This window comes from Erinaceus europaeus, chromosome 12 (assembly GCF_950295315.1).
Source record: "Erinaceus europaeus chromosome 12, mEriEur2.1, whole genome shotgun sequence".
NCBI lineage: Eukaryota > Metazoa > Chordata > Mammalia > Eulipotyphla > Erinaceidae > Erinaceus > Erinaceus europaeus.
In genome coordinates this window covers 69,915,540-69,929,556 of record NC_080173.1, presented here as the reverse complement: position 1 = coordinate 69,929,556, position 14,017 = coordinate 69,915,540, and the positions used below count along the sequence as shown (strand labels likewise).

Genomic DNA, 14,017 nt, shown 5'->3' with positions numbered 1-14,017 from the left:
TATTTATTTATTTATTTATTTAGAATTTATTTATTTATTCACAAGAAAGATAGGAGAGAAAGAACCAGGCATCACTCTGGTACATGTGCTGCCGGGGATCAAACTCTGGACCTCATGGTTAAGAATCCAGTGCTCTATGCACTGCACCACCTCCTAGACTAGTGTTTCTCTTATGCTATAAAGCTACTAATGAAACATTATTTTCAGGATTCTATTATAAAAGCAGCCTAGATTTTACATAGAGTTAACATATGAAGAGTTGACATATGGGAAGTTAGGTGGTAGTGCAGTGGGTTAAGCGCAGGTGGCCTGAAGTGCAAGGACCGAGAGTAAGGATCCCTGTTTGAGACCCCGGCTTCCCACCTACAGGGGAGTAGCTTCATAAGCAGTGAAGCAGGTCTGCAGGTGTCTTTCTTTCCCCCTCTCTGTCTTCCCCTCCTCTCTCCATTTCTCTGTCCTATCCAACGACGACAACAACAACAATAAAGCAACAAGGGCAACAAAAGGGTATAAATAAATACATTTTTTTTAAAAAAAAAAGTTAACATATAAAGCCAAACAAATTGTTGACTAATCATGAACATAAAGGCTGGAATAATTCAGATGAAGAGTTGGAAGGGTCTCCATTTTGTAGATAGTAGGCTTATTTTAGTAACATTCTGAAGGGCCCATGATTATACTAGGTTTTTTTGTTTTGTTTTGTTTTTGTTTTATAACTCCAGAATGCTTAGAATAACTCTATTCCCATGAATGGAAACTGCAACATTGATATTATTATTATTAATTATTATTATTATTATTATGTAGTTAGTGAGTGGCCAAAGGGGATAACTTAATGCTTTATAATATAAATTGGTGTAGTTGACAATTTAGGTTCCATTTGAATGGACTGTGGGCATAAGCAAGCAAGCAAGCAAGCAAGCAAGACAAAGAAAAGGAGAAAGGAAATAAGGGAGGGAACAAAAAGAAAGGTAGTAGCCAAGAAAATGTTTTTTTTTTTTTTTTTTTAACTTTCTTTAAATTAAATCTTTTTGATTTAGAGTACTTGACTTTCACCTAAAGGAGACTTGTGACTTCATAAGCTAGGAAATTTTTCCATGTATGCAGTATATTTAAAATTCTTTAGATATGACCCTTTAATGTTTATTTTGTTTTTGTTTTCTAGAGCACTGCTCAGCTCTGGCTTATGATGGTGCTGGGGATTGAATTTGAGACCTTTGATGACTCCGGCATGAATGCTTTTTGCATAACTATTATATTATGCTATCTCCCATGCCCTAATCATTTAACTTTACTTACTTATTTTATTTCATTCATTTATTTATTATTGGAGACAGAAATTGAGAGGGGAGGGAGAGATAGAGAGGGAGGAAGAGAGACACCTGCAACCCTGCTTCACTACTCATGAAGCTTTCCCCCTGCAGGTAGGGACCAGGGGCTTGAACCTGGGTCCTTACACACTGTGATGTGTGCATTTAACCAGGTGATTCACAGCCTGGCCCCTTTTTTTTATTTCTTTATTGGGGAATTAATGGTTTGTAGTCAGCAGCCATTTAACTTTTAAGAACATCTCCCAGCCTGTGCTTTTGGTTTTGAATAATAGGACTTTATGTTTAATTTATCTCTGTACCAGTATTTACATTTACATTTACATTTAAATAATCTCATGATAACTTTTGATTCTCAAATGGTAGGAGGAAAGTGAAAGAAAGTAACAAACAAAACAGCTCTTTGTGGGGGGGGTAGTGTGGGAGGTAGCTCCTGCAGTAGAGTGCACATTTTATCAGGCACAAAGTTGAAAGAAAGGGAGAGCTCTTTCTAGAACAAAAGGTAAAAATATGTAGTCTCCCCAAAACATAACATCTTATGTAAGATCTGTGTTAGACTAATAGCCTTAGATTTATTACCATCATAGTTTCTTTTGTTAGTCCCTTTATGGTTAACATGTAGTTGCTCAAAAAAAAAAAAAGTGCTTACTCTATATTGTTAACAGAGATCACAAAGGAAGAAAAATCCCCTTTGAGTTAAATACAAATGAATTGTTGATTCAAATGGTATTTCTTGATGGTACTGATGCTACCTAAGTATCTGCGTACCGTAAGTTAATAAATGATATGCCTCTAACATAAAATATAGCAACACCTGAAAACATTCTGCCTTTTCTAGAGCTTTTAAAATTATTACTTCACTTGGTGGTGTTTATATATATATATTTATGTATTTTCCCTTTTGTTGCCCTTGTTTTTTATTGTTGTTGTAGTTATTATTGATGTCCTAGAAATGGAGAGAGGAGGGGATGACAGGGGGAAAGAAAGATAGACACCCTCAGACCTGCTTCACTGCCTGTGAAGCGACTCCCCTACAGGTGGGGAGCTGGGGGCTCGAACCAGGATCCTCACGCAGGTCCTTGAGCTTCACACTACGGGCGCTTAACGCCTGCCCGACTCCCTAATTATCTCAACTTTTATTTATGTTGTGAAGTATGAGTCTATGCTCATTTTTTTTCCTTCTCAACTTCCCCACCTAGTCCTTTGAATTTATCTTGGAACTTATTACTCCTTTTAAATTTCACAGTGTGGTGGCAGTACTAATTTTAGATAACTCTTACTTTTCATATTCATTTTTCTCAACTTTAGTCAAGTATGCACATAGCTTCTAGAATAATGCCCTGTATTATAAAGGTGTTTTTAGTTTTTCTTCTTTTTTTTAATCTTTATTTATTTGATAGAGATAGTCAGAAATCGAGTGGGAAGGGGTAGATCAAGAGGGAAAGAGATATCTGTAGCACTGCTTCACCACTTGCAAAGTTTTCCCACTGCAGGTGGAGACAGGGGGCTCGAACCCAGGCCCTTGTGCATTCTAACATGTGCTCAACCAGGTGCACCACCACCCAGCCCCTATTTTTAATTTTTCAACACATAAAACTGGATTTCTGCATTACCTATCATGTAAAAAATTAACTTTCCAAACTAGTTCTTAAAGCTGTATTCCCTCATGTTCTCAAAATTTTACCAACCCCAATTTCTTTTTTTAAATATTTATTTATTACCTTTTGTTGCCTTGTTTTATTGTTGTAGTTATTGTTGTTATTGATGTCATTTTTGGATAGGACAGAGAGAAATGGAGAGAGGAGGGGAAGACAGAGGGGGAGAGAAAGACAGACACCTGCAGACCTGCTTCACCACCTGTGAAGCGACTCCCCTGCAGGTGGGGAGCGGGGGGCCTGAACCGGGACCCTTACGCGGTCCTTGCACTTTGCGCCACCTGCGCTTAACCCGCTGCGCTACTGCCTGACCCCTCTTTTTAGTCATCTTTATGAATTTTTTTTGTTAGAATGTAAGTTATTTGAAGCTAAGAAATATATTTTGTTTTCATGTAGTATTTGTCAGATTTGTCATATGGTGTTCCTTCAGAGCCAGCACTCAGTTAAAATTGGGTTACCTGTATGATATATACATTTATTTTCATTTTAGCAGCGATGTTTTGATAAGAATTCCTTTCATGTACTTCAACAAATGATTATAGAGACCTTTTACGCTTGTGCTTTTATATGTAACATTGACTTGTTGCCATGTTATCATATCCCAAATGAAACTGATTATTCTTTCTCCTCTTTGTATGTTTGATTGCAGCACTGATGCAGGTGACAGCCCTGTTGGCACTACCACTGCCACCAACTTGGAGCAACCTCAGGTTATCCCCTCTCAAGGTGACCTTCTGGGAGACCTTTTAAACCTTGACCTTGGTCCCCCAGTCAATGTGCCACAGGTATCCTCGATGCAGATGGGAGCAGTGGATCTGTTGGGAGGAGGACTAGATAGTTTGGTAAGCATCTATTTTGCTTCTTTCTTTTGATTACTTTAAGTTCTTTATATGCTAAAGAACTTTAAATTATTCAACTTTGTAGTACTAGATCTTGCCTTGATGAGCAGAACAGTGTCCTTTCATAAAGGACAGGATTGTTTATCTTCAGAAAGTTAATTGGTACTTTCCATCATTCACATGAGGTATAGCTGCAAATGTACAGGATTTGCCCTGCCTCTAAATAGAACTTTTGATGATTAACCAACCTCAGCAATCTTAATGTTTAGTATCCTTTCCAGAGCATATTGTTGTTTCCGCTTCTTACCTCTGGGTAAGCCCTTTAAATGTCCCTTTTAGCCTGAACAACATTTAAATGACTTCATAAAGATCATCCTATTTTGAGGCTTTCAAACCTTGGCCTTTTTTTTTGTTTGTTTGTTTGGTTGGTTTTGTTTTAATCAGCTTTTGTCCTAATTACGGAAAGATTTTGAGCAGTCATTTTAACCATTTCTATAAAAAGTGAGCCTTTATTATAAATGGGGAGTACTGATTGATTGATTCTTTTCTGCCATTCTCCTCCCACTTCCTCCTCCCTGTCATACTTCCAATTTAATTAGCTTCCAGGATTCTAATACTAAAAGGCTCCAAAGTCCAGGGTATCTGAATATGTGCCAATGGGAGCAAAAATTAGTTTTTGTTGCTGTGTATAAGTGAGAAATATTAAAGATGATCTTTGGTTTGTATAAAGTCAGAAAAATAATTGATGACATCACACTGTTTCTTGCAGGCTAGGAGCTTAGCTGTGGTGGATTGAAAGGGAATTTTATATCTAGACACTTGCCAATAGATGTTTATCAACCAGACAGCTGTAAAGATGTCCAATAAACTGATTCTATTCCCAACATCTGAAATTGGAAGGCAGTAGCCAAAGATATTAAAAATATTTATCCTCATACCAGCCTTACTTTTTGCTATGTAAACCAGCGTTTTGTTTTGTTTTTTTCTACTTTAAAAACAGTGTAATATTTGGGATTTATGCCAGCCAGTACAGGTACATTTTCTTTTTGGCTTGAAAGAGTGAGGAAATAAAGATTCAGTCATACTGCTGTGGGTTATGCATTTTACTACTACTGCCAGAATCTATTATGCTAACCAGGCAATGTACTCCAACTTATAGTGGAACACAGTTAGCACTCCTTTTCCCTTTGTTGGGAATATAGATTTTGCTTTTCCCATTAATATTTTTAATTAATAGAATTGACTGTATAAGAGTAGATTTCTCCTTTGAACATTTTGCAGGAGTTTGCATTACTAACATTTCCCTTATATATATAAATCATATTTTGCATAGTAAGCACATAGAATATCTATTACCACTAAGGACTACTTTACTTTGTTGTTTGAATTATAGCTATTTGTAAACCCAGATACCTTTTTCTTTTTTTCTTTTTATAATACTTTATTTATTTATTTGGGTAGAGACAGAAATCAAGAGAGGAGTGGGGAGAGAGACACTCCTGCAGTACTGCTTCACCACTTGCAAAGCTTTCCCCTGCAGGTGGTGACTGGGGGCTTGAACCCACGTCCTTGTGCACTGTAACATGTGTGCTCAACCAGGGGTGCCCCCTCTACCTCAAACCAACTGATATAACACAAAACACTTTTGAAAATTATTTTGTTTAAAATCTTTTTACTTCAGAAAGAATAGCATTGCCAGGAGTGGTGAACTCTGATCCAAATCTCAATTTAAAATATGACACTGATTAGAGTTGATTATTGTCTAGCAAACTAGCAACACTCAGGTTGTGCATTTTTGTTTCAGAATGTTTTTCAAGGTCTCTAGGCTATTGAACAGTGCTGCTTTTATCATTAGTGTCTAACTGAACCTTGCCTATAGAGGTCAGTGGTGTACTGTTAAAATGAAGGACGACAGCTACTGACCTATTATTTCAAGCTTTGTGTTTCTCAAAATTGCATAATTTCTATCATCTTCACATCATGTTTTATTTTTAAAATATTTTATTTATTTTAATGTGAGAGATACAGAAAGACAGAAAGAGAAAGCCCATAGCAGTTCTTAGCTCTGGTTTGTGATGGTGCTGATTGAGGATTGAATCTGGGACCTTGGTACCTCAGACATGAAAGTCTTTTTGCATAACCATTATGTTCTCTCCCCAGCCCTGCACTATGTATTAAAGAATCATACCAATATTTGCCTCTGCTTTACAACAACTGCCCATAATTTCTGAGAGATAAGACCTAGATATTGGCATATTTTCAAAGATACCCCAAGGGTTGAGGAAGTGCATAATGACTTTCATGTCCAAAGGTCCCAGGTTCAGTCCCTTGCTATAAACCAGAGCTAAACAGTGCTTTAGTAAAAAATACTCAGGTGGTCCGAGAGGTAGTGCAGTGGATAAAGCACTGGAATCTCAACCATGAGGTCTAAGTTCGATCCCCGGCAGCACGTGTACCAGAGTGATGTCTGGTTCTTTCTCTCCTCCTCTCTCATGAATAAATAAATAATTTTAAAAAGAAAAATATTAAATAATAATAATAATAATAAAAATAAATACTCAGGTGATCTTAATCTTGTGGTCAAGACTGAACATTTGAATCATATGGAATACCAAATGGAGCTTGGGAGGAATGTTACAACCTGATCTCGGGCTGGTGAAATAGCTCACTTGGATAGTGTCCTGCTTTGCTTTATGAATGACCAAAATTTGAGCACATTGAAGGGAGCTTTGGTGCTGTGGTCACTTTTTACTTACTGTCTTAAAAGTGTGTGTGTGTGTGTGTGTGTGTGTGTGTGTGTGTGTGTGTGTGTTAATTTCCATAGAAATATTATATTCTAGTGGTTGTCATTGGCATCTGCAAAAGTAAACTCTCTGCCTTTTACTTTTTTTCTTTTCTCAGACATTTCCTAGGAGATAAATTTGACCAGTTTAGATTTAGTTGCTCAGTCCTAGGTTCTTGTCTACACTTGCTCATTATCAGTAATTGGAGACTAAAGTTTGTTTGGCACTATAGACTGTCTATTGAATTTCTGTTTTTCTTCCTTAAAACTCGATAATCACCAGAAAATATTACTCTTTTCATTACTCTTTTCTGTGAATCCCACCCATTATGTCTGCTTTTTCTTAAAGTTCTCCTTCAGGGAATAGTTATTTGTCTATTCACCCCCCCCCCCCCATCACACTTACAAAGGTTCCAACCTTTGTCCATCCCTGGTTTTGTGGTGGAGATATTATTGTTATAAAGGCAAAAGAAACACTGTTATAAAGGCAAGGAAATGAGCCCTATCACTCAGGTGATTTTCATATGCTTTTTTATACAACCACTCCTCCTTTTTTCCTTCTTCAGAAAAGAAGGTGGACATCACTAAAAATCATTTATTCTTTTTTTAATTGTCGAGTTCTCTTTCATCACAGAACTCAAATAAAGATATATTTCCTACTTAATCTTTTCACTTTCTTTATGTGGACATTCCATAATTGGTTGCTCCCCCCCCCCCTTTTTTGGCATATGCTGCATAGATAATTCCCTCCTGTTATTATAAACTTAACTGTTGCTATGGTATAGAATGAATTCAGGAACTTAACCTCAATAATCATTTCTACATATAGAGTGGTATATTATCTAGGTGAAGACTTGAAAAAGTTGGATATTTTGTCTTGTTTGAGAAGCTGTATATATGTTTTCAATGCCTTTTATACTGAATATAAGAAGCTACTTAATCTAGGAATTGTGCCTTTCACACAGTGCACATCCTTCTGATTTAGTTTAGTGCTGGAGGTGAGCTGGTACCTGTTTGTGTATAGCATACATGTTATAAAGATACACCATGTGCTAAAAAGAAGTCTGGCATCTCTTGACAGTCACTAAAGTAATCATCGAACTTCAATTATTTGCTGCTTTTACTTTTGCCTATCAGCAGAGGCCTTCTCTAAATTACAGTCTTTTACCATCCATGGCACTCTGCATTATTTTACTTACATAAATGGTGTTATTGTATACACAAAAAAATAAAATAAAAAGGAAAAGGACCATTATACAGTGTCTTTTCTGTAAGTTGACAGGCTTTCCTGCTGGAGAAATGTTTTCTCAGTGTGCTCCGCTGGTGTGGAGTTGAATAGAGGAGAAGCTTTTTCCTGACTCCAGTGTGCTTTTCAAAACCTCCTACTCTGTATTTCATGAGTTTTCACCTTTTGAATATTTTTAGTCAGCATTTTAGTAATAGTTTTGAGGATTTTTTTTTCCCTCACAGAAAATCTGTTATACAAACTAGTCTTGTATCTTGATATTTCCTTCTTTGGAAAAGATTTTTCATGATCTCAAGGCATAACTTTTGGAGTCAGTGGTGGTATGGAGATTCCTGTATAAACTGCAACCCAACTAAATTCCTTTTTTTTAATATTTTTATTAATTATGGTTACAGACAGAGAAATTGAGAGGAAAGGGGAAATAGAAGCAGAGGGGCTCCTGTACGCCTGCTTTACCACTCATGAAGCCTTTCCCCTGCAAGAAGGAGCCAAGTTCTTTTTTTTTTTTAATAATTTATTTCTTTATTGGGGAATTAATGTTTTACATTCAACAGTAAATACAATAGTTTGTACATGCATAACATTCCCCAGATTCCCATTTAACAATACAACCCCCACTATGTCATTCATCATCTTTCATGGACCTGTATTCTCCCCACCCACCCCAGAGTCTTTTACTTTGGTGTAATACTCCAATTCCATTTCAGGTTCGACTTGTGTTTTCTTTTCTAATCTTGTTTTTCAACTTCGGCCTGAGAGTGAGATCATCCCATATTCATCCTTCTGTTTCTGACTTATTTCATTCAACATGATTTTTTCAAGGTCCATCTAAGATCGGCTGAAAACGGTGAAGTCACCATTTTTTACAGCTGAGTAGTATTCCATTGTGTATATAGACCACAACTTGCTCAGCCACTCATCTGTTGTTGGACACCTGGGTTGCTTCCAGGTTTTAGGAGCCAAGTTCTTAAGGCCATGCTAAATACACCAATTACTTTTAAAAGAAAAATCATTATTTTTATTTATTATTGGATAGAAACAGAAATTGAGAGGAGAGGGAGAGAGACAGAGAGGCACCTGAAGACCTGCTTCACCACTCGTGAAGCTTTCCCCCTGTAGGAGAGACTAGGAGCTTGAACCTGGGTCCTTGCACACTGTAATGTGTGCACTCAGCCAAGTGTGCCACTGCCTGGGCCTACCAATTACTTTTCTTATTATTTTTTTTAATATTTATTTATTTTCCCTTTTGTTGCCCTTGTTGTCTTTTTTTTATTGTTGTTATAGTTATTGTTATTATTGATGTCATCGTTGTTAGGACAGAGAGAAATGGAGAGAGGAGGGGAAGACAGAGGGGGAGAGTTAGACACCTGCAGACCTGCTTCACCACCTGTGAAGTGACCGACCCCCCTGCAGGTGGGGAGCCGGGGGCTTGAACCGGGATCCTTATGCCGGTCCTTGTGTTTTGCGCTGTGTATGCTTAACCCACTGCGCAACCACCCGATTCCCACCAATTACTTTTTATTCTTTACTTGTTCCAGTAATTTTTTAAAGTTTCTAGTTAGACTAACTTTTTTACCCTATCTTATATGGAATATTGCCATATCAATGAATCTCCCTCTCCTCCCCCATGAATCTGTTTTGTTTTTTCTTTTCTTTCTTCCTCCCTTTTTTTCTCCCCTCAGATTTAGTTGTTATTAATGAGAGGAAAAAACGGGAGCATCACTCTGGCACATCCAAACAAGGATGGGTCTGAGGAGACAGCATAATGGTTATGCAAAAGACTTTGAAGCCTGAGTCTCTGAGGTCACAGGTTCTATCCCTAGCACTACCATAAGCCAGAGCTAACCAGTGCTCTGATGGTGTGTGTGTGTGTGTGTGTGTGTGTGTGTGTGTGTGTGTGTGTGTGTGTATGTATGTATATGTATGTGATATCTTTCTCATTAAAAACTTGAATGCCTGAGCGAGTTGTCCACTAACCCATCTCCCAGGATGCAGACCAATTAATCTTATCTAACTCCAATAGTATCTGCAGTTGAACTGGAATGGTTAATGTCTAGTTCAGGGCAATATGAAGACTCTCTTAGCTTTTTTTTTTCCTTTTTTTTTTTCTAATAGAAATGGGAGAGAAAGACATACCACAGTACCAAAGTTCCCTTTTCAATGCATTGAGGGACAGACTCAAACCTGGACCTTGCACATGGCACAGCAGCTAAATATCTATGTGATCTAGTTTGCCTGCCGTGTGTATTTGTGTGTGTGCGTGTGTGTACACGTACATACGTGCGTGTGTTTCAGTAGTGAGTTAATAATGGTTTACAGGGCCAACCACCAAAGTTCTGTTCCCCCACTCTCCCTATGACAGTTGCCATAGTTCTGTCTTAGAGACAGTCTGGTGACTACTATACTTTTTGCAAGTTTATGTGCTTCAGTTCTGGATTTGACATGAGTGAAACCATCAGGTAGTTGTCTCTCACTTATTTCACTAAGGATAATTATCTTCAGTTTTATCCTTTTATTTATTTTTTTGCAGTCTTAGCCTTTTTTATCCCAAATAATACTATTATCTTTTTTATTTCATGGTCGTATTCCATGGAGCATATATTCCATAACTTCTTTTTTTTGCTTCCATTGTTATTACTGGGGTTCTGTGCTGATACTGTGAATCCACTGCTCCTGGAGGCTATTTTTTCCCCATCCTTGCACAGGTCTTTGCACTTTGTACAATGTGCACACAACCCAGTGTGCCACCTTGATAATACACTGTTCTGTTATTTGCGTGATCAAAGTCCTGGCTCCTCTCCTAAAAGGGGGTGGGTGGATGACACTTCTCTAGCAGTGAAGCAGGTCAGCATGTGTCTGTCGTTCTCTTTCCATCTCTATATTCTCTCTCAATTTCTCTCTGTCTTTTTCAATAAAATGGAAAAAAATAACACTCTCCATGGGGAGCTGGGAGCTTGAACTGGAATTCTTGAGCTTTGTACTATGTGCACTTACCCCAGTATGCTATCACCTGCCCCTCTGCCCATAACTTCTTTATCTAGTTATGTGTTGATAGACATTTAGGTTGCTTCTACTTTTTGACTACTTTGAATACTGTAGCTATGAATACAAGAGTGCATATGTCTCTTTGAATGTATGCTTTTGTGTCTTTTGGATAAAAGTGCTGAAGAGAGGTTATACTGGATCATAAGGTATTTACATTTTTCTATTTTTGTTATTGTTTATTTATTTACTTATGTATTTTGCCTCCAGGGTTTTTGCTGGGGCTCAGTGCCTGCACTACAAATCCACTGCTCCTGAAGGCTATTTTTTTTCCCCTTTTGTTGCCCTTGTTGTTTATATTTACTTATTTTTTATTGCCATCAGGTTTACTGCTGGGGCATGGTGCCAGCACCATGAATCCACCATTCCTGGTGGCCACCATTTTTTCTTTCTTTCTTTCTTTCTTTCTTTCTTTCTTCCTTTCTTCCTTTCTTCCTTTCTTCCTTTCTTCCTTTCTTCCTTTCTTCCTTTCTTCCTTTCTTCCTTTCTTTCCCCCCTTTATTTTATAGGACAGATAGATATTGAGGTGGGAGGAGGAAATCAAAGAGGTAGGGAGACAGAGAGACACACCACTGTTCATAAAGCATCTCTTTTGCAGGTGAGGAGCAGGTTCTTGCACATAGTAATGTGTGTGCTCAGCCAGGTGCACCACCACCCAAACTCTTGGTTTTTTTTTTTTTTTAAACAAAAGCACTGCTCAACTCTGGCTTGTGGTATAGGGGATTGAACCTGGTACTTTAGAGCCTCAGTCTTGAAAATTTCTTTGCATAATCATTATACTACCTCCTCCACCCTTATTTCTTTTAAATATATATACTAAACGAAACTAAAGTTGGAGAATGTGTTAGTTTTTTCCTCCCTTTTTTCTCAGGAATGCTTTGGCTATTTATGTTCATATGTGTATGTTTCCATACATGTTTTTAGAATATATATATTAAAGATTTTATTTGCTAATGAGAAAGATAGGAGAGAGGAGAGAGAGAAAGAACCAGACATTACTCTGATACATGTGCTGTCGGGGATCGAACTTGAGAGTCCAATGCTTTATCCATTACACCACCTCCTGGACCCCTGAATGTATTTATTTGTTTTGGTAGAGACAAATTAAGGGGGAGATGAGAGGAAAAAGGCATCCGCAGCACTGCTTCATCATTTGTGAAGCTGCCCCTCTGCAGGTGGGGTCCTTATCCCCCCCAGGTCCTTAAGCACTGTAATGTGTGCTTTCTACCAGATGTACCACTGCCCAGCTCCTCCATTTTTATTTCTTTTAAGAACTCCTAATACTGCTTTCCAAAGGGGCTGCACTAATTTACATTCCCTCTGTTACTAACTGTAACAGAGCCCCTTACCAACACTTCTCATTTCATGTTGATGTGAGGTGGAATCTCAGTGTTGTCTTTAATTTGCATTTCTCTATGATAAGCGGAGCATTTCTTAGCATTTCTCTTGTAGGTCATGTATATTTCTTCTTTAAAAACTATTCAGATCTTTTTTCTACTTCTTTCTTTTTTTTTTTGTTGAGCTATATGATTTCTTCATAGATGTTTGATATCAATCACTTGTCAGAGGTGTGATGAGCAAATGCTTTCTTCCAGTAACTGGGTTGTCTGTTTATCCTTGTGTAGTTTACTTTTGGATGTGTAGAAGCTTTTTAATTTGATACAGTCCCATTTATTTAATTGTGTTTTCATTTCATATGCCCATGAGGTTGATACACATGCATCTTTAGTGTGAAGGTCCTGAAGTGTTTTCATGGATGTTTTCTTCTGTGTATTTTTGTATTTTATACATTCAGTCTAATATCCAGGTCTTTGATCTGTTTTGAGCTAATTTTGGTACATGGTGTTAAGTTGTGATCTAGTTTCATTTTTCTACATGTAAGGTTTTTCAGTTTTCCCAGCAATAATTGTTGAAGAGGGCTTCTTTGTTCTATTGAACAGTTTTGGCCCCTTTATCATATGTTAAATGTCTGTGTATGTGTGGCTTTATTTCTGGATTGTCTGTTCTGTTGCATTGGTCAGAGTGTCCCACCCCTTTCTCCCTTATAGCACACTTTTTAAATTACTATTGTTTTGTAATACAAACTAAAGTTGGAGAAGGTTTTGGTTTTTTCCTCCCTTTTTTCTCAGGAATGCTTTGGCTATTCATGTGTGTGTGTGTGTGTGTGTGTGTGTGTGTGTGTGTGTGTGTGTGTGTGTGTGTGTGTGTTCCACATAAGTTTTTGGGTAAGTTGTTCATTTTCCTTGAAGAATGTCACTGGGATTTTGATAGGTATTGCATTGAATCTATAGATTGCTTTTGGTAGGATAGTTATTTTAATAATAATACTTCTGTTCTTCTATTTCTTTGTGTCATTCTCTATTTCCTTAACAGTGTTCTGTAATTTTCATTATCTTTTACCTCTTTTGTTAGATTAGCTCCAAGATATTTTATTTTGGGGGACTCAATTGTAAATGGGATTGCTTCCTTAACTTCCCTTTTCCTGTGATTCATCTTGCTACTTTACTAGATTTATATGGTTTCCAGTAGTTTTTTGTTCGTTTGTTTTTTGTAGTGGAGTATTTGGGGTACTCTAGGTATATTATCATGTCATTGGCAAATAGCAATATGTTGATTTCTTCCTTTCCAGTATGTATTCCATTAATATCTCTATCTTGATATCTCTTCTGGGATTTTGCTGAATAGTAGTGGTAAGAGTTGACATCCTGTCTAGTCAGATCTTAGGGGGGAAAGCTTTCAGTTTTTTTTCCACTGAGTATGATCTTATTTGTGGGTTTGTCATCTATGGCTCTAATACATTGATGAATTTTTCTTCTATTCCCAATTCCTTACTTTTAGCTTGCTTCTCCCTTTGATTAATATCTGTATCATCCTGATTGCCACTGTAGGTACAACAGGCCATTTACTAGATAATTGGGTACCACCCATGCTACTTCTCCCTACTAGTCACTCATGCCTTGTCATACTTTTAGAGATGAAGAAGATAACCCCCTTGAGTGTTTTTTAGTTAGGAGGAAGAATGATAAAGTCTAAATAAGTGATACTTCTGTTAGCATACTGAAATTGAAATTTTCATGTCTGATATACAATTAGGTGAAACTCTTGTGAAGGAGAAATCAAACACC

General features: G+C 37.4%; 1 protein-coding gene across 4 annotated transcripts in view; it reads left to right on the top strand.

Moving 5' to 3' along the window:
- AP2B1 (adaptor related protein complex 2 subunit beta 1) overlaps positions 1–14,017 on the top strand; it is a 119,795-nt gene that overhangs the window by 58,561 nt on the left and 47,217 nt on the right. For all 4 annotated transcript variants that reach the window (XM_060203951.1, XM_060203949.1, XM_060203950.1 and 1 more), the window contains exon 14: positions 3,633–3,825. In XM_060203951.1, the coding sequence (XP_060059934.1) occupies positions 3,633–3,825 (193 nt within the window). The remainder of the gene's footprint in view (positions 1–3,632; positions 3,826–14,017) is intronic.